Below are 26,670 nucleotides of genomic sequence, written 5' to 3'. Positions count from 1 at the left end.
TTTTAATGTTTATTTATTTTTGAAAGAGAGAGAGCAAGAAGCAGAGAGACAGAGAATCCCAAGCAGTCTCCGGCGCTGTTAAGCCCAGAGCCCGAGGAGGGGCTCGATCTAAGGAACTTTTAGATCATGACCTGAGTTGAAATCAAGAGTTGGACACTCAACTGAGCCACTGAAGTGCCCCTATTTATTTTATTTTTTGAAAGCACATGTGAATGGGGGAGAGGGGCAGAAGGAGAGGGAGAGAAAGAATTAAGCAGCTCTATGCTCAGTGGGGAGCCTAATGTACGGCTCAATCCTCCGATTCTGGGATCATGACCTGAGCCAAAATCAAGAGTCAGGTGCTTAACCCATTGAGCCACCCAGGTGGCCCTAGAAAACAATTCTAACCTAAAAAAAAAAAAGGGCACCAAGCTCCCATACTGAGGCTCTAGGTGAGGGCAAGGCCCCTTTCTTACCCTGGTGGTTATGAAAACTCCCCCGGCAGAGTGACTTCTACAGAGAGGGGATGGGATTGAGACAAGGTCCTAACCTAGTAGGAGGCAAGTCCTCCGCATTCCATCTGAAAGCCTCTTTGTTCCCTTCCTGCTATTGGAGAGATGGTCCCTACCTTTCCTTCCCGCTGATCTGTCATTTGTCTTGGACAAGTGTCTCACCAGCCTTCACACTCAGGTAGGAGGAAGCCAGAGAAAGCTTGGGAGGCTTGGACAGTGGCAGTTTTCCCATAATCTCCCCCAGCTTGTTAAGGCATCCTTGGGACCCTGAGGGTTAAAGGGCAGCAGTGAGTACAGCTCAGACTCCGACAGCCCTCTTCCCCTGCTGTGTTGCTTCCTTCCTCTACCCCCTTACTTGTTCAACAGTTACTGTTAACTAGGATGCAAAGGGAAGTTACTCCTGTAAGAGGGCTGAGAGCTATCAGCAGAAGGGAGGAAAGGAAGGTACAAAGCAGGGAAGGAATGTGTTTTGTTTTGCAGAACCAATAGTTCCAGCCAAGGAGACACCCAACTACTGTTTCACCTGATAGCCCCTTGCTAGGTGCACCTTGCCTGATAGGCCCTTACATGAACCAGTTTGAGGTGGATTTGAGACAAGGATATGCACAGAAGGCCCCCCCACTCCAAGCGAACCTCAAGTTACATTCAGCTCATTACAGTACTAAGATTTCCTTCTATGGGCAGTTTTCTGCCTTTTTGAACATAACGTGTGTTCTAGCATGTTGATATGCTAGGCATGTGCAGTTGAACTAAAGTGCTTATGCAAGCTCCCTGCTCCCACCCCTGAGTACAATGAATAAAAGCTTCTTGTACCAAGCCCATTGGGAGACAGTGCTTTGAGAGCTACCTTCCAGTCTCTTTGCTTGTGACAAGTGATCAAAGTTGTTTCTTGGGTTGTGTTCAATTTGACGCACCCCAAGCAGCGAACCCCTTGAATTTGGTTACATCATCAGCCCCCATAGCTAAGAACTGGGCATCCGGGGACACAGATGAATTAGACATAATCACAAGGAGCTGATCATTATTGGGAGAGAACTCATTAAAAATCTTTAAGAAAAGGAAGATGTGTCTGGGTTGTTGATGGAAGTGGGGGTGAGGCCTGTGTGGTAGGTGATGAGGAAGTGTTTCTAAAGGTGATATTTGGGCTGGGTATGGGATGAGGAGGGACATTCCAAGTGGAAAGGAGTCAGTCTGAATGATAGGGCTCTGGGGTCAACATTCCCTTTAGACTTCTGGGTCTGCACTTGGAGTGTAAGAGGAATGGGTTCTGGGGGGTGGGGGTGGCATGGTTACTGTCACCATTTCTAGAGCCCTGTGACAGAACCAGAATGCAGTGATCTGTGTTGTTTTTCTCCTGCCACTCATGGGAGATGGCCCAGATGTGGGGGCTGCCACCAATACTGAGGTTGAGTCTTGACCTAGGAGGAGGGAATATTGCTGCTGTGGCTGCTTTCTCCTGCCTCTTGCATTTTCAACTAGATCAGTAAATCTTGAGTATGGATGAGGGAGGGGAGGGGTTTATTAGAATTTCCAGATGAGGCAAATGTATTAGATAAAAGTACATTCCAGGGACCCCTGGGCGGCTTAGTTGGTTAAGCATCCAACTTCAGCTCAAAGATGATCTCATGGCTTGTGAGTTTGAGCCCCACGTCGGGTTCTGTGATGACAGCTCAGATTCTGCCTGCTTCAGATTCTGTGTCTCCATCTCTCTGGCCCTCCCCTGCTCACGCTCTGTCTTCCTCTCTCAAAAATAAATAAAACATTAAAAAAATTAATTGAAAAAGCAGATTGCATATGGTGATATATTGCAGGAGGCACCATTGTTTTAGTAATACAAATTAGAGTAGATGTAAGCTTTGAAAATGGGCAGAGAGATTACACAGAAGATACAACGGTAATTAGCCAAGGGCATGAGAGTTTAGGGGAACACTGGGATGAGGTAAGTGTGGAAGGAATAAGAAATACTGCCCCAGGGGCATCCAGGTTGATCTCGTGTATCAGCCTGACAGGCAGCTCTCATGAGGCTACCAGATGGAAGCAGGGATAGAGACAATTCAAAGTGGTGCCTGAACATCACTGTCCCTTTTCCTTAGTTAGCAAGAGCTCAGTTTACTGCTGGCAAGCCACAGCTCCTGGGCCTGCTTTCCTCATCTGTAAAATGGGAGATTGTGTAAGGTGACCCTTTAGAACTATTTTAGATACATTAACTCAGTCTTTCCCAATTGTGTTTCCATCATCAGTATTTTTTGCCATTTCTTTGTTCCACTGCATTAATGATGTTATCTTTTTCTTTAAATTGATTTACTTTACCTTATTTATCCCCATCTGAAGCAGTAAGAGCTTTGAATTCATGGGTTTGGTGTGCATGTTGAAGTAAAATAATTTAAAAAATTCAGCTAGGTACCACCTAACATTTTATCTGATGCCTCCCTTTGGGAAACACTGCATCAAGTCATTGTTATCAAGGCAGCCTGTTGAGAGGATTGGAAGCCACTGGAAATGTCTCTGCCCAGGTTTGCGTGTCATTTACTAGGACTGTAAATAGAACTTTGGTCTTAGCCTAAGTCATCCACCACACAATTATTGGGGGGTCGGCCATCTGTCAGGGACTGCTCTGGCCTTCGGGATTAAAATAGTGAACAAGACATGCATGATGCCTGCCCTGAGATCTCCAATATCCTCATGAACAGATAGCCAAAAAAAAAAAAAAAAAAAAAAAAAAAAGANAAAAAAAAAAAAAAAAAAAAATCAAAGAGGTAAATGCAAGTGGTAAAAAGTACTATGTCAGGCTTATGCTCCCTTGTCACTTCTGATTGGCTTCACATATATATTTTCTTTGTAAACTTATGACTTACCATTATCTCCTACATAAATTTATTTAGTCCCAAGTGCTCTGGGAGAAGTCTTACTAATGGTGTAGGACAAGCTTTTAAATTTAGTTATTCCCAGAAGCATCTAGAATATAGGAACTAGAATATACTCCTGTGCTAGAACATAACAGCTTCCCTATCATCCACTAACTAACTCTGTTCAGTACCTAAAGCATATTATCTCCACGAATCTTCATGTCACTTAGTGAAGATAGAAAATACACTGAGAAGAAATGTCTGAGAGGCAATTTACAGTTTTACATAGAGCTCTGATGGTGCATTTAAAAAGTGGAGACAGGGGCGCCTGGGTGGCTCAGTCAGTTGAGAGTCTGACTTTGGCTCAGGTCATGATCTCATGGTTCTTTAGTTTGAGCCCCACATCAGGCTCGCTGCTGCCAGCCTGTCAGTGCAGTCTGCTTCGGATCCTCTGTCTCTGCCCCCCACCCCTCCTCTGCCTTTGCTCTCCCAAAAAGAAATATTTTATTTTTTTTAATGTTTATTTTTGAGGGTGGGGAGGGGCAGAGAGAGAGGGAGACACAGAATCCAAAGCAGGCTCTAGGCTCTGAGCTGTCAGTACAGAGCCTGATGTGGGGATTGAACTCACAGATTGTGAGGTCATGACCTGAGCCAAAGTCCAATGCTTAACCAACTGAGCCACCCAGGTGCCCCTCTCTCAAAAATAAATATTTTAAAAAAAAAGTGGAGGCAGTACTTAATCTACAGATATTCTCATACACGTGTGGAAATGGATGAAGATCAATTAGACATTGTGAAAGCAAGACTTTGGCTATAACATAAATGTCCATCGATTAATTTATGGTACACCATTCAATGGAATACTACATCATTGTTAAAAAGAATGAAGCTGCTTACAGATACCTTATTGAGAAACGGCAAAATACAGGACAATACATTTAGTACGCATTTTGAGGTGGAAAAAAGAATATACATATAAAATTATATATCCATTCATTGCATATTTATAACCACTGCCTATCTCTGGTAGGACCATGGAAGAAACTGGCAAGATGGAATGTCTTTAGGGAGGGACCTGGCAGGTGGGGGGCAGACGTGTGAAGCATTCTGGTCACTGTAGTGAGGTGTCTTGAGAGCACACACTGAGTTTAATCCTCGGTCTCCCACTTACCAGCTGTGTGCTGTCTGAGCCATTTTCCTCAAAGGTAAAATGGGAATGATCATAACAGTACCTGCCTCATGGAGTTGTTATGGGGATAAAAAATAGGTAAATGTATAGAACAGTGCCTAGGTCTACAGTGAGTGGAAGGATGTGCTATTGAGGCTCTTGTGAACCCTTTGGATTTCGTGTAGTATGTATTAGCTATTAGTGTGGCACAAGTAATTGTTATAGTCAAGGAATGATTTCAGGGTAAATAACCTGACTTTTCCCCAAAGAACATAAACACTGTGTGTGTGTGTGTGTGTGTGTGTGTGTGTGTATTATCAGTTCCAATCACTTCTGCTTCTTTATGCTGGAGGGTGGAGTGTATCTGGTGGGTGTGCACTGGGCTGGATCAGAGAGGTGTCTGCAACCTGGCACCGCAAAGAATAGCCTTCAGTACTCTTGTTCCACCTAGAATCTTCTTTTGTCCTGCAGGAATGACAAAGAAGGGAGTGAACACACCCCTGGGGCAGACATCTGATCTCATTCATTCACTCCACAGATATTTACTGAGGACCCACTCTGCGTCACACTAAACAACAAAAAGCACTGCAAACAGGGTCCCTGCTTTAAGGTCTTACATTTCAGAAGGAAGAGACAGATGTGGGGATGTGACAAGATTACTGCAGAGGAACAGTGCTCTGAACACACTAATTGGGTCATTGTGTCAGAGTGACATGTGGGGAAGGGGGAAAGTTGCATTGGGTGGCCCAGGATCAGGGGAGAGGTCTGAGGGGTGAGGCTTGAACTGGGAGCAGAACAGTGATTAAGAGAGAGCCACATGAAGACAGGGTGATGACATGGGAGGAACAGCAGACTGGGCAGAAGGAACTAGAACTGTAAATACAGAATACAGAAAAGAAGCGTGAGAATACAGAAAAGAATGGTTAAGGTGCCAGGAGTCTGACTAGCAGGTGGATAGTTAACTGGACAAATCTTATTAACCTCCTTAGATGCAGGAAGCACAAAGATCGCCACTGTGTACACTGAAAAAGGTTTACAGATAAAGGCAGCCATTGGTTTTATGAAATGGTTGCAACTGGTCAGTCTAATGACCTAGTCACGCCACCTTCCTCCACACCCCCTTGCAAAGAAACCACAGGATTTCATGGCTTCACTCTTCAAAGCCGGATGTTCAAATTCCCTTTGAGTGGGGCCATGTGAGACCACAGGGCCATGAAACAGAAACCAGAGGTGAAACACAAAAGACATTTCGGAGCTGACAGACAGTGTTTGCATCTGAGCTTGGGCCATTTGTTATCTGAGAGACCTGAAGCAGATCTTTCCACATTTCTGAAATTGTGTTTCCTGAAGGTTCTGGAGAACACATGTGAATGATTCTGAGGGAAATGTCTTTATCTATTCTTCAGTTCTTCGCCAGGCAAACGATGGGATATATTGGTGGGGTGCCCATGAACCGTTTAGAGAATTCGGTGTCATGGCTGACAGAAGCCCTCCTGCAAATGCTCCGTCAGCTGGACCAGCAGCACTGAGACATACTGCTCGGGTAGGATTTGCTCCCCACAGCCTTCCCCGCACATGAGGAGGGTGCCAGGAGCTCGGCTTTAAGGAAGCTGACGCTGCAGGTATGTGCGGGGCTGACTGAACCTTGACGGTGTGACTGAGTGAATAAATCTCACTGCAGGACCTTCATCTTTTTATTAGCACTCTTGACCTGGTTTACCACACAGACTCCAACTACGGTGAGGATGGAGGATTCAAACCCCAGGTCTACTCTACATTTCCCAACTCTTTCTATCTGTTTCTCTCTGCAGGGTTGGCTCCAGAAGTGTGAACCATGGCTACAGACAGCTTTGGGAAGAGAAAATCTAGTTTCTAACCTCCAAGTGGAAAATGCAGAAGGGCTCTGATTGGCCCAGTTGGGGTTCTATGACTATCTTTGTTCTAAGTGTGATAGCCAACGGGATGGGTCACTCTTGACTGTCCATCTTGGGTCATCTGCTCCATGGCTGCAGCCAATGTCCTTACCAGAAGAGAAGGGCCGGCAAGGACAGCATCTCGAAGCTCTGAGCTGTGCAAGGATGAGGGGCCACAGGAGCAGTGGGACACGATCCTTATGTTGGACCTGTTGTGATTGGTCAAGGACAGCTTTGATACTTCTTTGAAGACCCTGCAAAGCCAACCTTCAGCATGTGGGGTGGGGTTTCACAGCAGGAGAGAGAATGCACAGATGGCTGGTGTGTTTAGAGAGTGAAGCCCTGGGGGTGGGGAGGCCCTGGTTGATGGTGAGACACTGGACTGGATAGCTGGGAGGGAGGCTCTGGACACGTGTGGGGAATAACAATGGATTCTACACCGTTGTAGGTTTCTCCAATGTAAGAAACAGCCAGGTAACAAATGGGGAGGTGGGGGAAAAGCCTCCACACCCAAGTGAAGGAGGCTTGACTCCCTCCATCACCGCCATCCCAGTGGCCTGGAGAAGATCATGTATATTTGTGTTCCTGAGTGACTCAGGGATTCACAGAATCCCATGGGATTCAGGGCCACACCATTTTGCCTCGGTCTCTGCCTGAGCTTCATTCACAATTTACTGGTAGGTCCCTCAAACTGTGGTGTGCACATAGCCATGGATAAAAGCAGGTCTCTGGGCCCATCCCAGTTGAGAAAGGGTGGAACAATGGGTCTGGGAAGGCTCCAGGCATCTGTCTTTAAAAAAAATTTTTTTTTAATTGTTTGTTTATTTTTGAGAGACAGAACATGAGCAGGGGAAGGGCAGAGAGAAAGGGAGACACAGAATCCGAAGCAGGCTACAGGCTCTAAACTGTCAGCACAGAGCCCTATATGGGGCTTGAACCCAGGAACAATGAGATCATGACCTGAACCAAAGTCAGACACTCAACCCAGGCTCCCCTGGGCATCTATGTTTTTAACAAGCTGCATGAAGCGATTCTGATGTGGTTGGTGGTGCAAGGTGCCTGGAGGAAAATTGCACAGGATAATGTCAGAAAAAGGAAGAAAGGATCTGGCTACTTGTCTGTTAAAGGCTGAAGTCCCATTGTCTGCAACAGCCCCAGCTGAGCAGTCCTTTGAATATAATGATGGAATGAGAATGGTTCCCGCAAAAGAAAAACCATCCCTTGCACAGGGGGTTGGTCGGGGAGGAAGTGGTTAGAAAGGGGCAGGTCAAAAAACAGGGAAACACAGATGCAGTGAGGGTTAGGGGAGAAAAGAGAGAGAGCGAAAATTCGTTCAGAAAGGCCACTTTATTGATGGAGATAAAACTTAAAGGAGCTCTCCATAGCCCTCCCTCACTCACTTCAGTGGTTTCACTGGGCGTCTGAGACCGGCGGGGGCAGGCGTGTGGCCAGCCAGCTCCCTGCTGCCTGCTCCAGGCAGCCACATCAAAACACATCACAGCTCATAAAGACTTGCAAATGCACCTCAGAATTCCCCAAATGGTTCCTGGCATTTTTTTTTTTAATATTGTACAAAATATGTTAAGTAGGAAAGGTCAGCTGTGCTGTGACACCTATAGGACGTCCTTTTAGGATTACCGTCCCTGAAACATTACTTCTTATTGCAGTGAAACCTCTAGAAGGTAGAGCTGTACAAAAAAAAAAAAAAATTCTAAACAATTTTATTTTAAGAAGAGCAGCAACTTAACACTGCTTTAGTTCATTTAAATTTTCTTTCTCAAAAATACATTCCTAAATATACAAACTATACAATTTTGTCATTTTAATGCTGGTTTTTTGTTTTTTTGTTTTTGTTTTTTAATAATAATAGAACCCAAACTAAAAAAAAAATTCTGTTCGTCTTCACACCGACAAGAGCGCTAAAGGGCTTGTGACCCAGAACCTTCATATAACACCACATAAATAACTTTAGCCACAGTCTATGTTCACAGCGTGGTCAGTGGAACAAAGGAAATACTTTTCTGGTGACTAGACATCGTCTGCAGAGAGGGTCGGGATATTCATCCGAGGCTGGGTAAAAAACGCCATCTTCTCCCTGCAAAAGAGGCCAGCCCTTCAGAGCAGGGTTTTCAACCTCACTTAATAAGTATTATGGGCAAGGTCATTCTTTGTTGGGGGGCTGCCCTGTGTACTGCAGGGTGTTTAACAACATCCCTGGCCTCCAGGCACTGGGTGTCAGCATCGGCCTCCCCCCACCCCCCACCACTGCCTTCCAGTTGTGACAACTAAAAATGTCCCCAGACATTACCGAAGGTCCCTGTGGTGCTCAAGTCACCCCTGGTTGAGAACCACTCATTTAGGGACACTGGGAGGAGCAGCCACCTTCAGTTCAAGTCATGGGTCTCTCTGAGTTTAAATGGGCCCTTGGGTCATTTCTAGTGTTGTGTGTTTTAGATTCCCAGTTGCTTACAAAATAAGAGTTGTCCAAATATAGTTATACAAATGACAATATTTTAAAAATGTTTCTATTCCAGAAAGGCTTGTTTCATCAGTCTAAACGCAAGGGCCTCTGTGAATGGGAGGCCCCGCTAGGTGGCATTTGGGGCCCTCCCGTGACCTGCCTGGATTCAGGCAAGAAGACCCTTCCTGAGACCTCCCTGAGACCCTAGCAGGCAGCATGCAGAGCCAGGGAGGCTGGGAAAGCATCTGTCACCCCCAGACTTATTTATCATTCAGCCAATCCTCCATAATTACCGGTGATGGAAACGCTAAAAGGAAAGGCCGGAGCAGGTGTCTCATTCATTAAACAAGAGGATCTAACAAATTAGCTCGAGTTGTGTGGGGACTAATAAAGACAGCTGAGGGAAAGCACTGTGGAGCCCAGGGACGGCTGGGCAGAGTGTGCGCATCTGTCTCAGGGAGAGCGGGTACTCTGCCAGCGGAGGGGGCTCGGGACGGCGGCCAGTGAGGCTGAGGCTGGGCAGGCTGTATGTGAAAGGGGGAGGTGGGCTGGCCAGGGGCCCACCTGCGTACCTGAAAGACTGCACCTCTGGGGGCTCCTTACAGCTTTGGCCCCGAAGCCTGTGCACATCCTTGGCAGCTGCCCGCATCATCTTGTCTGTCTGAAGCTCACCCTTGTGCTCCGCTCGGTCCATCTGTAGAGCAAAGCAAGCAGGGCTGTGAGGTGATACAGAGTCCTTCGGGCCTCGAGAAGGGGGTAAGCCAAAGAGCACTTGGGGGTCTATTGTAGGCAAAAGGTCTGAGGATCACTGTTCCCATTCCACCAGGATCCTTGGCTCAGAAGGGTGAGAAGTGATCCCACCATCTGCCAGCACGGACAGGTTTTTGGGGCCAGGATGCTGAACAGCTGTGTGGTTTGGAGATGCATGCAGCCTAGAGAAATGTGTGCTACCTTTCTAATCCTCAGGGTCACCTAGAAGGTCACTATTATAATTACTTCTATGTTACAGATGAGGAAACTGAGGTTCAGGCACGTGAAGACATTTCTTTAAGGTCAAACACTTAAGAAGTGGTGGAAACCCAATTCCAATCACGCAGCTGTGCCCCAGGCCTTTGGGAACATTGCATCTCTTCTTCCTACGGAAGCACTTTTGAGAACGAACCACAAAGAGCCCCAAAGTATCCATGTACCATTTACTTGAAAGCACTGCATGAAGATGGAATTTTGGTCAATGAAGCCATCATTTAAATGGTTCTTTAGTAGAAGGTCATTATGAGTCAGTCATGGATGTACAATTCTTTTGCTATTTGAAAGGCCAAGTTTTCTTAACTGATGTTTTCTTAAGGCAGGGCACACAGGGCACATATGTACTTGTTTTCTTCTTTTTTTGCCTTGCCAACCAGGAATCTCAAAGATAAATGTAATAGACCATTATAATTAAGTTAGAGATATGTTTATTTGCTTCTCTCCTTTAAAAGGTTCTCTATTCTCCTGTAATGCTTATTATAACCATATTATAAGTATACAGGGTATAAGTGGTAAATTAGAGTGAAACAAACATTTCTGGAACTTTATATATATATATATTTTTAACGTTTATTTATTTTTGAGAGAAAGCACAAGTGGGGGAGGGACATAAAGAGAGAGAGAGAGAGACAGACAGACAGAATCTGGAGCAGGCTCCAGGCTCTAGGCTGACAGCACAGAGCCCAATAGAGGGCTTGAACTCACGAACTGTGAGATCATGACCTAAGCTGAAGTCAGATGCTTAACCGACTGAGCCACCCAGGTGCCCCAACATTTCTGGAACTTCTGAATTGCCAGAGTCAATATGAAGTCCCCAGGTCAGTCCAGACCTTGGAAACTCACCACTACTTTTCTACGCTAAGGCATTATCACCTGAATCAAGAGCTGGGGCTTAGGGGGCCCTAGGTGGCTCAGTTGGTTAAGCATCTGACTTTGGCTCAGGTTATGATCTCATGGTTTGTGGGTTCAGGCCCCATATCAGGTTCTGTGCTGGCAGCTCAGAGCCTGGAGCCTGTTTCAGATTCTGTGTTTCCCTCTCTCTCTGCCCCTCCCCTGCTCATGTTCTGTGTGTCTCAAAAATAAATAAACTATAAAAAAAAAAATTTAAAAAAGAGCTGGGGCTTCAGTTAATGGCTCTCCCAACAATCCAGGCAGGTACCTTCTACAAGGTGCTTTTTGCACTGTTTGGCTGTGTGCAGAGAAAACTAGCAAAGGTCATGCCTGCCTTGGGTGGCAGCCCAGGAGTGGGAGACAGTATATAAAGGAGCTGAAAATGGCCTCTGCGTATTGACCATATGTTGTTACTTCTTCACGACAGGCTGGGACCACTGGTCCAAAGTCAAATTTTTATGCATCCAATTGCTTTACTTATTTATTTATTCTTTTGAGAGAGAGAGAGAGAGAGAGAGAGAGAGAGACAGAGAGAGACAGAGAGAGACAGAGCGAGCACACACTGGGGAAGGGCAGAGGAAGAGGGAGAGAGAATCCCAAGCAGGTTTCACCCCAGCACAGAGCCTGACGCAGGGCTCGAGCCCACAACCCTGAGCTCAAATCAACAGTCAGATGTTCACCCAACTGAGCCACCCCAACTAACTGCTTTAAATGTAGCTCAAACAGAGTTTTTTAGCCATTTAGAAACTTCCAGCTCTACATACCTCATGAAGCTGTATCCACCATCTGCTAGCCATAGTAAGATAAACCCTGGGGCTATAAAAGACCCTAAGCCACTGCTGCTTTGGAGCTCTCTGGCCCAGAGAGTCCTCTTGTGCTGCTGAGGGACAGATCTAGATGCCCATGCCCTGTCTCCCCTGGGAGTTCCCCTGCCCTCCTTCCCTCTAGGTGGTGACCTAGAACAGTGGCCTTGGGAACTTCTCATGCTGTGAGGGACTTCTTCTACATGCAAACGTGTATCTTTGGAGATACCCACTCTGTGGGACTGCACTGGGCAGACAATGGGGCAGGTCAGCATTTGTATTTGCTCTATTAAAGCGTGTGCCCCAGCGTAGTATCCGATGTTTGATGAATATACGTGTGAATAATAAGGCCTTGCACACAAAACACAGAAATCCAGCAAAAGGGCCTGGTACCCAGGTCAAGAGCTATTAAAGTTTACTGGGCAAGGGGCACCTGGGTGGCTCAGTTGGTTGAGTGTCTGACTTCGGCTCAGGTCATGATCTCACAGTTTGTGAGTTCGATCCCTGCGTCGGGCTCTGTGCTGACAGCTCAGCCTCCTTCTGATTCTGTGTCTCCTTCTCTCTCTGCCCTTCTCCCACTCACTGTCTCTCTCTCAAAAATAAATAAAAACATAAAAAAATTTTAAAAAAAGTTTGCTGGGCAAAAGGATTCCTTGATCCCTTTTGACTGATGGACATGGCGGGGTGGGGGCTCATGGACATTTTCCCTGGGGAAACACTCAGTGGGTCACAGGGTTGTAGGAGCTGTTCAAAGCTCTGGTCTCCCTCCCCTGCAGCAGCGGGCAGTCCCCAGGGCACATGGCGCCGGCTCTCTTGACTCTTGCACGGCCCTTACCCGCTTCTCCAGCATCCTCAGCAGCAGACGGAAGCGCTCATCCTCACGCAACCACTGTGGCAACTCCTTCTCCCCGTGGCTCTTGGCTTGTTCAAGCTGCTCCTTGAGCTCCTTCAGCACTGAGATCTCCTGAGTCAGCTGGCTGTGCCAGGTCCTGGTCGCCTGCAGATCCAGCTCGAGGTCCAGCGACGTGCGGATCAGACGCTCGGCCCGCAGGGATTTGACCGATGAAGGCTGTGGGGGTAGGGAAAGCTTTGACCGGTTATTAGAGGGCTGGGTTCGGTGAGCCCCTACAAGCTGCTCCCCCGACCCTCAAATACCCTTTTGTGTATGACCACAGGCTTCCACTCCTTCAGAAACGGGGCTCACTCTCCCCTAGAGCCTGCCGATTTCTCCCACTCCCACAGCTTATGTTTGATGAGTCCTTTTATGTCCCAGGCATGGCACTGAGTGGTAGAGCTGAGATTCCTCCCCAGGCAGGTGGCTCCAGGCCCACCCCACTTCCCACACTTCCCGATCACCCTGCTCTCAGTGCCTCAATTCACACTTGGCTCATGGATCCCTGTCATTATCCTGCTCTGAAGCTGTTTCCTCAGTGGAGGTCTGTGCTCCCTTGAGGGCAAACACTAGGTCTTCTCGACTTTATGTTCCTGTAACCGACAAGTGTTGCTTCGGCGTGCCCAGCACTTCCCCTGTCTTTTCTCATCTTCCCTTGGGGGTCCACTCCTCCTCCATGCTCAACCCACAGGGGGGTTCATATGGGACTTCAGGAACAGGAAAGTGACCCGCAACTGGGCAGTCAGAACCTCAGTGACTGCTTCAGAGGGTGAGTATGTTATCTAAGCCTAGCCAATAACCTCCAATTCTTGCACTTTTGCTTAAAAAAAAAAAAAAAAAAAGCCATTGACAAAAAGAGCATCTTTATACACAGGTTGTTAAGCCAACTAGCTATTAACCTAGAACCAATCACAGCCATCTTTCCCACCGTATGGCATGACCCTCTATAAGAATTAAGGTAGGGACACCTGGGTGGCTCAGTCGGTTGAGTGTCTGACATTGGCTCAGGTCATGATCTCATGGTACAGGAGTTCGAGTTCCACATCGAACTCGCTGCTGTCAGCACAGAGCCCACTTCGGATCTTCGTTCCCCTTTCTCTCTAACTCTCCCCCACTTGCACTCTCTCTCTCAAAAATAATAAATAAACATTAAAAAAAAGGAATTAAGCTATGGGGGGGAAGCAGTGCTGTGAGAGGGGGACTGGGGCTTGAGGACACTGTCTCAACAAAGGATCGATGCATGCCTGCAGGCGGTGCAACATCCTGGGGTTTCCCACTAAATGAGCCAGTGAATTCTTTCCTGCACTCTCCAGCTAGATTTGAGCTGAACTCTTCTTATATCCATACAGATACAGTTACCTGTAGGGATGAGATCCCCAGTAATACAACCATTTCCTCTCCTTCTATCACAACACAGTAATAATTTAAAAATGGCTAGATGACTGAGGGATTCAGGATTCCAAGCTGGCCCCAAGATTCCCACAAGTCTGTGCTGAAAGCCCAGAGTAGGAAGGGCCGGTCTGCATCCCCTGAAGCTCTGACTGGTAACAAAGTCCATACCAGGAGTCAGTCCTTTGCCTAACACCACCCTGCCCCCATCCCTGAGCTAAGCCTCTAGTAGGCAAGGTGAGACTCCTCTGCAAAGGCAACTTGTGACCTCTCCCAGTGCTCTTCCAGCTGGACTGAGAGAAGCCCATTTGCACTTCCCAGTTCCCGGCTGCTGCTTGGAGGTGTCGGCTTCTCTGCCAGCAGGGAGGGCTGTCAGGACCTTTGCTCCGTCAGCTGGATGACACGCTGAGCAGAGTGGAGCAAGAGGCAGGCTTCTATCAGCGACTGTGAGATTCTGAATTCGTAAGTTCTCGGTGACTTTGATTTCTACCCTGGAAGATCAGGCCGACTACCATACTCTGAATCTAACCTATCTGTCATCATAAATAATGTTACATTTACGTTTGGCACTTTCCCCAGTGCCTATACAGGCTTTACAGTTGGTAAACAGCACCATGCTGGCAAAAGCAACTTTGTCCAACCAATGGATGAAAAGCGATGCTCAGACATGGGGGTTGTGCTCGCGGGGGTGGGGGAATGATGGTGGAGCAGGTGTACAAATGGCTTTGCGGTGACTGTCTTACCCGCTTCATCCGGACACTCCGCCGCTCCAGGGAGTTTCGAACAAAAGGTGGCTTCTTGGACAGCGTGGAGCTGTCACTGTCACTTCGGTTCAGCTGCAGAAGAAAAGTCCTGGGAAGTTAATTAGGGCCAGAGTATATCTGGAAGGCACGCTGGGGCCAGAAGGGTGGTGAGATTCCCATGTGGTTAGCAGCACAGTGGGGTTGACACCAGACAGTGTGACTCCAACATCTCATGCCCCCTTGACCTACTACACCAAGGCCTTGTTTGCATCCACTCTTCCTGTCACCCGTAGAGCTCACCTTTATGGCTCAAATGGAACAATTGTTAAGATACACATATATGAAATATATAAGATAAGACAGGGCAGACCAGCTCTGTGAGCCCTCACCCTCCTCAGAATCCCTTCAATCACTCAGTTATCTGGACTCTCCCCAGAGGGCTAATAGCTCCCTCCCCCGTTCCCCCAACGGCCAGAGATCAAAAAGGACGCTTTTCTACTGAGAGTGCCCCAGACAGAGGAGGACCGGAGAGGGAGGCTGGAACGGCAGCACAGCCCAGGACATGTGGGGACGGGCTTCTTTCTCAAGTCAAATTTCCAAGGCAGTGGGACCGCCACAGGCGGATGTTGCAGAGACTGTTCTGGCACTTCTCAGGCCTCTCCCAGTGTTTGTGTCATTACTTTTGTGGTTACTGACAAGTACTAGTAAGTACTGATATTATTAGTCCTGCAATGCTGACAGATGTGGCGATCCCAGGGATGTAACTGACAAAAGCTGCTGCAGGAGGCAGTCTTCACCAGAACCAGAAATAGAGTAACAGTAACAGTATTTGCCGTGTGCTTTATGGACAGTCACATTTAATCCTCAAACAATCCCAACAGAGGGAATTGAGGCCCAGGGAGATTAAGACCCTTTTATAAACCACATGGCTGGGGAGCATCAGAACAAGAGTTCAAGGTCCAGTCAATCTGACTCTAAGGCTGAGTCCCCTCCTGGGCCCCAGGATGCACAGAGGGCTCAGAGATCAAACTGATTTAGAGATGGAGGGGTGGACCATCTTGACTGGAGTGGTTTCATAAAAACAGACTGGCTGGATATCATACCAGGAGGGGGCTTTATCCCACACTGCTCTAGTCCAAAGGTGGCACTCACAGAATGTGTGTCATACCAACTAGAAATACTCATCAGGACAACTGATCCTTATATTGTAGTTGTTCTGGGGTTAAAGACAATAGTAGAAAAAGAATGATGAAAACCACATTAGGTCCTTAAACTTAACTGTTCTTATGTAAAGATGTTTGGCTGCATTTAATCTCAGACCTGGTAGAGAATACTGTTGCTTTGTTATGGTTTCCATGTAATAGTTAGGGAAACTAGGAACAAGGAGGTGAAATAATTGACAGTTCTGGGCAGCTAATTCAGGAATGAGAATTTTGGAAGGCGTGTTTTCATCAGGTCAGGATGAGCCAACCAACACATGTGACAACACTGCTGGTTATCTGTAGCTGTGAGATACACAGGGGTCATGGAGAACTGCAGAGAGTGGAACACTGTTCTTGCACTCACGGACTTCAAGTTCAGTGGGGGACCAATCCAGGGAAACTAACCAAGTGACACAGGTTGTGCTGATGACCAAAGAAGGGAGATACCCAGCAGAGGACACTTGGGGTGCAGAAATGTGGCATCAGGTCAGCTATAAAATAAACTATTCCTTTGTACCCTGGGAAAGGGCAAAGGAAGTCCTTTGGGAGTTAGCTCTGAGTAATAGAAAGGCTGTGGGCTCTAGAGTCAGACTCCCGGATTTGCACCTAGTAAGTGTGTGACCCAGAGGAAAGTGATCTGACTTTCTGAGTCTCAGTTTCTGCATCTGTGAAATGGGGAAAACATGATTTGCCCTGCAGAGTTGTTTCTGAGATTAGATGATGCATAAGATGTCTTTTTGTAGGGAAACGTTGCCAATTAGAATTTGAAACTCCATCCCATGGGTAGGGAAATCTCTACTTTACGACTCATGGTGGGAGACAAAGCCCACCTTCCACTAAGGAAGCAGGAAGTGCCAGGGTCTTGCTTTCCCAGTCTCCCCTGCAGCTAGAAGCAGGCATGGGACTAGGCTCTGTCCATTGCATGCAACCGCCCCGGGCTTTGAATCCTAATCTAGCAAGCTGGACCCGATGCTGTTACTGTGCCCCTCAGATGTCACCAGACCACTTGCTTTGGTTCTAGGAGTGTGCCATATCTGGGAGTATCTCAGGGAGAAGCCGTTCCTGGCGAGGAGTGGTGTCCACAGCAGCAACCACAGCTTCCCTGGCTTCCTGCAGGGACAGGACTCTAAGGGGACGAATCAGTGTTGAACCCCCATGGCAGCAGTGGGACCCACTGGGCTGTGTCCGGCAGCAGCACTGGTATTATCCTCACTAGACTGGTTTCGTGGGATGATCTTAGCTGGAGTCTGGCCTGCCCCTCTTCCCACTTGATTTCTGAGGCTGGTTCTACAACCTTCCAATGAATATGTGAGCTCCTTGGTTTCTTTTCCAAAAACGTATTCTTGCATGTACTGCTCACATCTGTTTCCATCGCTTGCCATTAAGAACCCTGACAGGCACAGGACTTGATGGGAGGAAGTGGAAGTGCCAGAAGCCCAGGCTGGAAAACGCGGGGCTGGCTGTGTACTGGGGGCCGGCTGGGGCACAGACCCCAATATTTCCTGGGGGCACAGACCCCAATATTTCCTGGGGGGAGTCTGGTAATACTCATTTTGTGGGTTCAAAACAGAGGGTGAAGTTGTTACCAGACCGCATGCCATCAGAGTTTTTGGGGAAATGGTAGGAGAAAATTCAGGATGCTGTGCCACTGGCCTCTTCTTCCAGGCTTCAGTAAGATTTTACAAGAAAGAGACAACCTGGGGCTGAAGTGGGGCAGTCAGAAAACAATAAAATGAAAAATACTGGTAACCCTGCATTTTGAAAGTTCACATTATGCCACTTTGCTTTTACAAAAAACCTACATTGATGCCTGTTATCACTAGTTGAAAGAAATGTGAAAAGGATTTTTACTTTCATGAAAAAGGTAAAAAGATAAAAACATCACTCAGTGTTTGTTTTGCAGCAAGCCTTCACGGAAGCAGTGGCACCCTGAGTGTGACAGGGGCACCTCTGAGCTCCTTCCCCAGGACCACACCAAGCATCTCAACATCAGGCGGCCATAGCCTTGAACTATGTCTGTGAGCATCTGTGTTTCATCTCCATTAATTCTGCATATCTTTTACCAGGATGTGTCCTAAGGCATCAGAAAAGCCTAAGAGAGGTTACTTTTTAGGTCTAGGAATATGAAAAATGTTTTCTATAAAAAATAATGGTAATTGCTTCTCTGATCTATGCCACTGTATTTTTGCCATACGAAAGGCCCTTTCCATCTGTTGCACGTGATACACCCTGCCTGAGAATTTCTTAATTTGCAGCCTTTCCGGGTTGGAAACTGGTTCAGATAATGAAATATGAGAAGGGCCCACTGTGGTGCTAGGTGTGTTATAGATGCTTAAGAAATAGGATCAGAGTTCCTTGTTATTTGAAGATGCCAATCCTGGGAAAGAGCCACTGAGAGGGAGTCCACTAAACAGGGCACCAGAATCTTCTAGTAAATACTGGGGCAAAAACTTTGAGACTTTAGTTGGAAAAGAGAAACACTTTACAAAAGTCCTATCTTCTGTCTTCCATTTGACAAAATTACAACTGCATTTGAATTCTGATGAAAAAGAATGAATCAAACAATCATTTCTTTTGATGTGATTTTTCTGACAAGTGATATTCTTCACTTTGTGTTTGAATTCCAGGGCACAGTCACAAAAATGGCAATTTTGCCAAAACCAGTTGTCCATTACCCTAAGGACTTTTCTAAATCCTTCAAATTATTCACATTTGCAGCATGAGTTGGATTTTTCTCTTCTTCAGCTGTGATTCAGGAATTCCCTAACATCACACTTACATTCAATGACTGACTTCAGGAAACTCTGTACCTTTCCCAAGATAGGCAGCCAACGGGTAGATGTTGACAAGCTCAACTGATTAGCTAGAGGCTTGACACAGAAGGGAGGAGTTTCTGTTATTTCTGGGAGGGACCCGAGGGATAACTGGCAACTAGCTTTTAAACTGGTTACACTGCCATATTATGAAAAAATTAGCTTCGACTCAATCTTATAATTTTGGCTTTGGATACTGAATATCAGATATTGCAAATGTCCCTTGGGGCACCTGGGTGGCTCAGTCAGTTGAGCATCAGGCTCTTGATCTCAGCTCACATCACGATATCACAGTTTCAGGAGTTCAAGCCCCACATCAGGCTCTGCACTAACAGCACAGAGCTTGCTTGGGATTCTCCTTCTTTCTCTGCCCCTCCCCTGTTCACACTCTCTCTGTCTCTCCCAAAGTAAATAAGTAAACTTAAAAAAAAAAAAAGGAAGAAGAAAATGCTCCTCAACATCTCTCCTCTTTCCCATTAACAATAGGTGGTTAAGTGACAGGCTGATGCAGGCGAGTGCCTTGGGCCTTTCCTTCTGTGATGACTTATTGGAACACTAGACAAGCAAGGTTCTGTTTATGCTTGTGGTTGTTGGTCACTGGTTCTCTGTGCAGAGGGGAAGGAAGGATGCGGACACAGGACTCAGGTAAGGTGTGCATGTGTCATATCTGTGTCATCCCTGAGGAAGGTTGGGAACCCCTGAGACGTGGTAAGTGCTCAAACCCTTCACTTACAGAAGGGAATAAAGAGGCTGGCCTAGAAGGGGTAGACTAATGAGACAGACAGGTAAAGGCATGAGGGAGCAAAAGCCTCCTGCAGGATTTCTAAACTCCAGGGCAGCCTGTAAGAGAAGGCTAGCAACCGAAACAGGTAAAGAGGGCCAGGTGGCCAGAGTGAACTTGAAAGCCCTTCTTTCCAATCATCTAAGGGCAGCTGCCCCACTGCTTAGCTCCAGCCAGGTGCTGCCATGAGACAGCGCGTGGCCCATGGTACCAGTTTATTTTCCCAAGAGAAACTAGAATTTTATATCTTTATTTTATTTTTAGTTGCCCTCCCTAAGTTTTCAATGTTATCAACAGGTTCAATTAAAACCAAACTCGTGACTAAATAGCACAAGCATGTTGCCTTTTTGCCACTTTGGGGTGCACATTGGATCGCCCTGGGAGTGGAGAAGAAATGTCGGCTCAGGGACGGTGAGGGGTCAGTGTGATCCCAGCAGGCAGGGCAGGATGTAAACAAGAAGGGGAAAGTTGGTTGGAATTATAAATAATGTTGGCCATGTACTGGTTACCAAGCTTTTCCTACACTTTCTCTAATCCAACCCATAAAACAATCCTTTGAAGTCGGTCTATTAACTCCACATGAGGTGAGGCGTTAAAAACTTGCCTGAGGATACCCGATAAAGTGAGAGTAATCAGAATCTGCAGCCAGAACCCTGTGAGGCTGAAGGCTCTCACTACCCTACGGGAAGCAGGTGTTCTGGGAGGGGGGCGGTACCACGCATTTGCTTACCCGGCACACATACTGGCTCTGTGGTCCTGGGGAGAAGGTCTTAGAGCGGATAATGGTGCTCCCTCGAAGAAACGGCCCTGGGGATGGTGCGCCCACCCGTCGGTCCTTGGGCCGCACGACTGTGGGAGATGGGGCCGGGGTCTCTGTGTTGGTCTCTTTGTCCACCTGAAGAAGTCAGAGCTTTGAGGCCACTCGTATCCACAGTGTCTCGGCTACCCAGCCAGACTTGCAGGGCCAATGCCCCAGCTGCTCCCTACTTCTGCCATCTGGCCTGTGGCCCACAGACACAGCTAGGGGCTTCCTAGGCCATGTCCCTGCCAGCCAGGACAGTGCCAAGGCCCCAAGTGCTGGCCCCTATTTCTCCATGACACCTGTGGGCTGGAGCATATTCAGTCCCCAGACAAGTTCATGTGAGCAGTATATGGATGGTGTCCTCCACTTCATACCCTCAGGACTTACATTCCAACCACATTCTGACAAAGCCACATCCAAGGCCTCTACTGCTGCAGCCTAGTGCTTTCTTGGAATCACGGAGGCAACCTGGAAATCTCAGATTGGTTTTCTACTGTCCTTTCATAGTTACCGGCAAAAGACAAACAAGAATGTCTAAATGCAGGGCCGTTAGCCAAAACAGTGCCTTTCTAGAATTTTGAAAAAGGTGCCTGCTTTGGCTGGAGAAGACTGTGGCATCTTGGTGGGGAGCAGTTGGAAGGCAGCCCTAGGTTCTTTTCCAGCTCCTCCTGGCCAGATACTTTTGTGCAGTGCACAACATGCAGCTCCACCCCTGCCTGCACACCATAGGGTGCTCTATTTCCTGCCGGTGGAAAAAACAAGAGAGACCTCCATGAAGAGTGAAGCTGATTATAGTGTGTAACCCTAAGTGTAGCAGGGAAGGAGGTGGCAAGGGGAGCTGGACTGGATTCTTTTTTCCTATTGTACTTTGGGAAGATCCAAATGAAGAAATATATTCCTCTGAAACCTTAGAGCCTGTCTGCAAGGTTGCTATTATGGTCTCTACTTTAGAGATGAGCAAACGAAGGCTGGAGAGGGATGGAGGCATTGCCTAAGACTGCACAGAGAGAGGGTAGACAAGCCAGCATTTGAACCCAGACCCATCTGGCTGCCAAGCTTGAGGTCAGTCCAGAGAAACAGGGGAGCTGTGAAGGGCGGGAGAGATCAGGGGAGAGCCAGCCTCCCCTGGCTGACCGTCAGAGATAACCCGAAGTATAGGCAGGGACACTCCTCTGCAACCTTCCATAGGCCACCCCGTCCCGAGGGCCTGTGTCCTAATGCTGTAGGAGTGTTTTTGGAATGCCACGACTCAAGCGCTGAGGGCTCGTTCCCTAAGACAGCTGTTCCTGCCTCCCTGGCGCTGCCTACCTTTAACGCTGGGCACTCATCCCTGTGCGGTGAGGCTTTCTCAGCAAAAACATCCTCCTCTCCCTCCTCTGCCACTTCGTTCTCGCTGATCTCCTCGTACCTCCTGTGATGACAAAGAGCTTTGGTTACCTGCCCAGAGACCACTCTGAGATGCTCACCTGTCTTTAAATGCACCCAGGGCAGGGCTTCCAAATCTTTTATAATCAAGAACATACTTAAACAAATAAAAAAATTTAGTGAGGTCTGAGTGCCATACAACAAAATGCATTCTTGTTACTGTACAGTTTCATGAGTTTTGACCAATGTATTCTGTGTAGTCACTGCCACACTTGAGATATAGAACACTCCATTACCCGGAAAGATTTCTTGTAGCCTTTCCTATTTAATTTTTCCCCACCCCAAGCCCACCACTGATCAGCTTTCTGTTGATACAGGTTGAATCTGAGTTTTCTAGCATTTCACATATGTGGAATCAGACAGTGTGTGTGCTCTTTTGTCCCTGAACTATGTTGGTGTCTGGCCACTTCCTTTTATTGAAGAGTAGTATTCCCAGTAGGATGAACAGATATCAATGCATATAGCCATTCATCAGGTGATGAACGGTTGAATGGCTTCCATTTCTTAGCAATTATGAATAAAGCTTCTTAGAGAACATTCATCTACAATTCTATGTAGATATTTCTCTTCTCTTGGCTATTGCATTAGTCTGCTGGGGCTGCCACAGCACAATACCGTAGACTGGGGGGCTTAACTAACAGAAATGTATTTCTCACAGTTCTGGAGGCTAGAAGTCCAAGATCAAAGTGCGGGCAGCTTTGGTTTCCTCCGAGGCCTCTCTCTGTGGCTTGCAGATAGATGACCACCTTCTTGGTGTGTCCTCTAATGGTCTTCCCTCTGTGTGCACATCCCTGATGTCGCTCTGTGCCCAAATTTCCTACTTTTACAAGGACACCAGCCATATCAGACTATGACCTACCCAAATTTTTATGGCCTCGTGTTAACTTATTCATCTCTTTCAATGTCCTGCCTCTACATTACAGTCACATCCTGAGGTATGGGCGAGGGTCAGAGCTTTAGTGTATGAATATGAATGGGTGGGTGGGGACACAATTCAGACTATAACATATATACCTAGAAAGAGAGGTCATACAGGAAGTATAGGTTTACCTCGTTAAGAAACTGACAAACTGGTTTTCCAGTGTGGTTTTACCATTTTACATTTACACCAACAATATTATGAGAATTCCAGTTCCTCATCTCATTTGGTATTGTCAGTCTCGAAATTCAGTCACTCTGCTGGGGGTGTATTCATATCTCATCGTGGTTTTAATTTGCACTTTCCTGTATTTAGTGACCATGCATATATTTTCCTTTGCAAAGTATCTGTCAGAGTACTTAGCCTGTTTAAAAATTGGGTTGGCATTTTATTACTGAGATGTCAGAGTTCATTACATCTTCTGGATATGGAATCTTCGCACACATTTGCTCCAAGTCTGTGGCATGCCTTTTCATTTTCTAAATAGTATCTTCCAAAGAACTTTGATTGTGATAAAGTCCAACCTGGCAAATTTTTTTTCTTTTATGGTTTGTGTTTTTTTCTGTCCTGCCTAAGAAATCTCTGCCTATCCCATTTTGTAAAGAATTTCTTCTATATTTTATTTTCGTAGTTTTATAGTTTTACTGTATGACCTATTTCAGATTAATTTTTGTATGCGGTCCTCAGAGGTTTTTTTCTATATGGATATCCAATGGTGTTGTGGCAGCATTTGTTACAAAGAGTTTATTTTTGGTGATATTTTCCACAATCATTCTTTCCCTTTGGAGTCTGGGGTTGGGAGGAGTTGTGGCAAATAGACTGCATTTATTAGTTACTAATTTTTCTTTAGTCCCATCTTTACTTCTCAAAGACATACATAACTGCCAGGCATCTGATCAGCAGGAGACCGTGTTACCGTACTGAGTTAAAGGAATTCCAGCCAAAAGCAGGGAACTCGACATCCAGTTAGCTGGCTCAGTGAGCCTGTGGACAAACTGAAGTGTCCCTTGGGATTTTCCCGATGGGGAGAAAAGCTCTTGGATCTCCAGTCCCAGCCCGATGCCCAAAACGTCCCCTGCCCGGTGATGGGGGCCGGTGCTAACAGAGACTCCTTGCTCTCCCTCCCTCGCCTCACAGCTTCTTGATCTACACATAAACGGGCCACTGAACACGGGAACACACGGTGAGCATGTCCCTAAGAATGTGGCAGATGCCACAGTGACCAGCATTTAATGAAGGCTTACCAAGTGCCAGGTGCTATGCTAAGGCCTTAAAATGACACTGAAAGCGATTACTGTCTCCATTTTACAGATTTAAAAGCTGAGGATCAGACAGTTGACAGGCTTGGTCTGCTGTCACAGACCACGAAGTGGTACAGCCAGGTTTCCCATCCAACGCTGTCAACTCCACTACAAGTGCTTAATGACTATGGAAGTCTTTTCTTTTTGATCGGGAATCCGATCTAAACATTTCTGGGAAGGAAAAAAAATTCAATTGTAACGAGAAGAATGATTAACGTAGATATCTTTTCACCCTTTAGGTGGCAAAATATATAGATATCAGATACTATCAAGTGCTGGTGAAGGCACGGAAAATAGGCATATCTCTGCAGGGAACGTACACCAGGGTAGCCAATTTACACCCTGAAGTCAGTTTAGCAGTATCTTCTAAAACAAAACACATACATATTCTTGATTAAGTATTATAGTTAGATTATATTGAGCATTGGAGAGGGAGTAGGCTTAAGGGTCCTCTTAATCGCTACTGGTGGGAGCATTTGCTAATACAATCTTATTTGAGAACTATTCTGCAATGCCTATTAAAATATAAAGCACACATGCCCTGGGGCCGGCAATGCTATTTCTCAACCTCTGCCCTAGACAAACACACACAACTTCCCAAGGAGGCAAATACAAGGATTTTCACCCTAGCATTGTGATCATATTCTCTTTTATTTTCTAATACTCTTAGAATTTTGTTTTGCTTGTGGATCTTTAAAAAAATCCAGTCTTCTGACTATATGCACTAAAGAAACCTAAACAAATAAAAGGAGGGAGAAACTATGGTACCCTGGCCTTTGGGTGCTGCGAGAGAAGGAGTGGAAATTAGAACAGAGGGCCACAGTCTTTGGGGGATCTCCACGCATGACTCTGAAGTGGAGCAGGCACTGTAAACCTAGTTAACATTCCAGGACCAAGAGAAGTCTCCAGTCTGGGGGGAGGGGGGCCGCAGATGGATTTACTCCAGTACAGCAGCTCTGGGATTCCCAGTCCTCTTTGTAAGTCAGTGTCTAGGGAAGTCTGAATGGCAGGGGTGGGGAGAGAGGGGGCCACAAAGGGAGAGAGAACAGAAGGCAGTTGCTAGGGGATGGCTTGAAAAGTCTCACCACAAGCTTGGAATTTGGCAGAAACCACTGATCTTGTGCCAGGGTTTTGGAACACAGGTCCTGGGCCTATTTCCGGCACCAGACCTCTGCACAGCCCAGCCTAGCACAGCAGTGTGCCACAGAGAGTTAGAGATGGAGAGGGAGAGGAAAGAGGGAGAGGGAAAGGGAGGTAGAAAGGGATGTAAAGGGAGAGGTGAGAGAGGGAAAGAAACGGACACAGGGAGGGATAAAGAGGGAAAGAGAGAAATTAAGATAATTTAGAAAGAGCCCTAAAATGAACAAATGAACATACAAAAATTCAGGGACCTTACCCTACCCTTTATCACGTGGAGAAATGAATAGTAAAAGAGAAGAGTAAACAAAGGGTGAGCCTGTGGGCCATATCCAGCTTACCATCTGCTTTGGACAGCCCAAGCTATGAATGGTTTTTATATTTTTAAATGGCTAAACAAACAAACAAAAAATGGTTATTTCGGGGCGCCTGGGTGGCTTAGTTGGTTGAGCGTCCGACTTTCGCTTAGGTCATGATCTCGCGGTTCGTGGGTTCGGGCCCCACGTCGGTCTCTGTGCTGACTGCCAGCTCAGAGCCTGGAGCCTGCTTCAGATTCTGTGTCTCCCTCTCTCTCTGACCCTCCCCTGCTCATGCTGTCTCTCTCTCTCTCCTAGAAGTAAAACAAAAAATATTAAAAAAAAAATAAACAAAAAATGGTTATTTCATTACATGTGCAAATTACATGAAATTGAAATTTCAGCATCCATAAGTAGAGCTTCAGTGGTGGACATGATGGCATGTACCACCTATGGCTACTTTGATGCTATCACAGGAGAGTTGAATAGATGCACCCGAAGCTGTAGAGTCCACAAAGCAAAACATTTACTATCTGGACCTTTCCAGAAAACATTTGTGACCCCCTTCTGAGACCAAATGTATAACCGGAGGCTGTAACAGAATAATGCAGAAGAGTTACTGAGTGTTTCCCGTGGGACAAAGTCTGTGCTAAGTGCTTATCTTATCATGCATAATTCTATCGAGTCTACAAAATACCCCATGTGTTGTGGCCACTCATTAAATCTGTATTTCACAGAGGCGGAAATGGAGGTTCAGAGTCATGGTTCTCAGCTCTGGCTGTACATTAGGGTCACCCAGGGAGCTTTTAAAACTTACTGATGCCCGGGCCTCGCCCAGACCGAGGGTCCCACAGGAAACTGGTTGAGCGAGACTCTGAATCCCTATCTATCTGAATTCAGAGCACATGCGCTTAAAGCCCAATTATACTTCCCCCCAAATGGCAAATTCACAGGCTGTGGTCAATTCTGAGATGGGATTCACCTTCTCCCTTCTGAGCTGGGATCTAGCGTTCCTTCTCATTTCCTGAATGATAATTTCTACCATCTATTGAGTGTCCGCTATGAGCTTTGTGCTTTATCTTCAGTATGGTGGCTTCTCCTTCAGTCGTTTGCAGTAAGTCCTTGCAGTAAGTCTGTGTGACATCCCGCTTTTCCAGATGAGGCTCAGCCAAGGTTAGAATGACTGTCCTGACAGCAGCTGCCCCTGTGGTAGAGGGCAGTGACCAGCCCAGACAGGGTTTCCAGAGAGCCCGTTATGCTCTGTTTCTTGATGGGGATGCTGGTTACCCAGGTAGTTTGGTTTCTGAAAATTCACTGAGCTGTATGCTTAGGGCAACTTTCTTTTTTTTTTTTTTTTTTTTTTTTTTTTTT

The 26,670-nt window shown here is 46.6% G+C and overlaps 1 protein-coding gene and 1 long non-coding RNA gene across 3 annotated transcripts in view; one reads left to right on the top strand and one right to left on the bottom strand.

Moving 5' to 3' along the window:
• Positions 1-7,746: 7,746 nt before the first annotated feature.
• The window catches only part of WWC1 (WW and C2 domain containing 1), a 154,956-nt gene continuing 136,032 nt past the window's right edge, over positions 7,747-26,670 (bottom strand). Inside the window, exons 18-23 of one of the 2 annotated variants that reach the window (XM_039247661.1) lie at positions 21,530-21,632; positions 20,150-20,314; positions 14,624-14,716; positions 12,435-12,686; positions 9,452-9,573; positions 7,747-8,513 (exon numbers count right to left, since the gene is read on the bottom strand). In XM_039247661.1, coding sequence (XP_039103592.1) covers positions 8,447-8,513; positions 9,452-9,573; positions 12,435-12,686; positions 14,624-14,716; positions 20,150-20,314; positions 21,530-21,632 — 802 coding nt within the window. In that variant the 3' untranslated portion in view covers positions 7,747-8,446. The remainder of the gene's footprint in view (positions 8,514-9,451; positions 9,574-12,434; positions 12,687-14,623; positions 14,717-20,149; positions 20,315-21,529; positions 21,633-26,670) is intronic. The other variant, XM_039247662.1, reaches the window with a different exon arrangement.
• LOC120242136 overlaps positions 19,237-26,670 on the top strand; it is an 11,460-nt gene continuing 4,026 nt past the window's right edge. Inside the window, exon 1 of the long non-coding RNA XR_005531020.1 lies at positions 19,237-19,283. This is a non-coding gene — a long non-coding RNA (uncharacterized LOC120242136). The remainder of the gene's footprint in view (positions 19,284-26,670) is intronic.

Source organism: Hyaena hyaena, unplaced genomic scaffold (genome assembly GCF_003009895.1).
Source record: "Hyaena hyaena isolate Hyena2069 unplaced genomic scaffold, ASM300989v1 scaffold_300, whole genome shotgun sequence".
NCBI classification, from domain to species: Eukaryota; Metazoa; Chordata; class Mammalia; order Carnivora; family Hyaenidae; genus Hyaena; species Hyaena hyaena.
The sequence above is the reverse complement of the archived record's forward strand: the minus strand, read 5'-3'. Positions and strand labels throughout refer to the sequence as shown.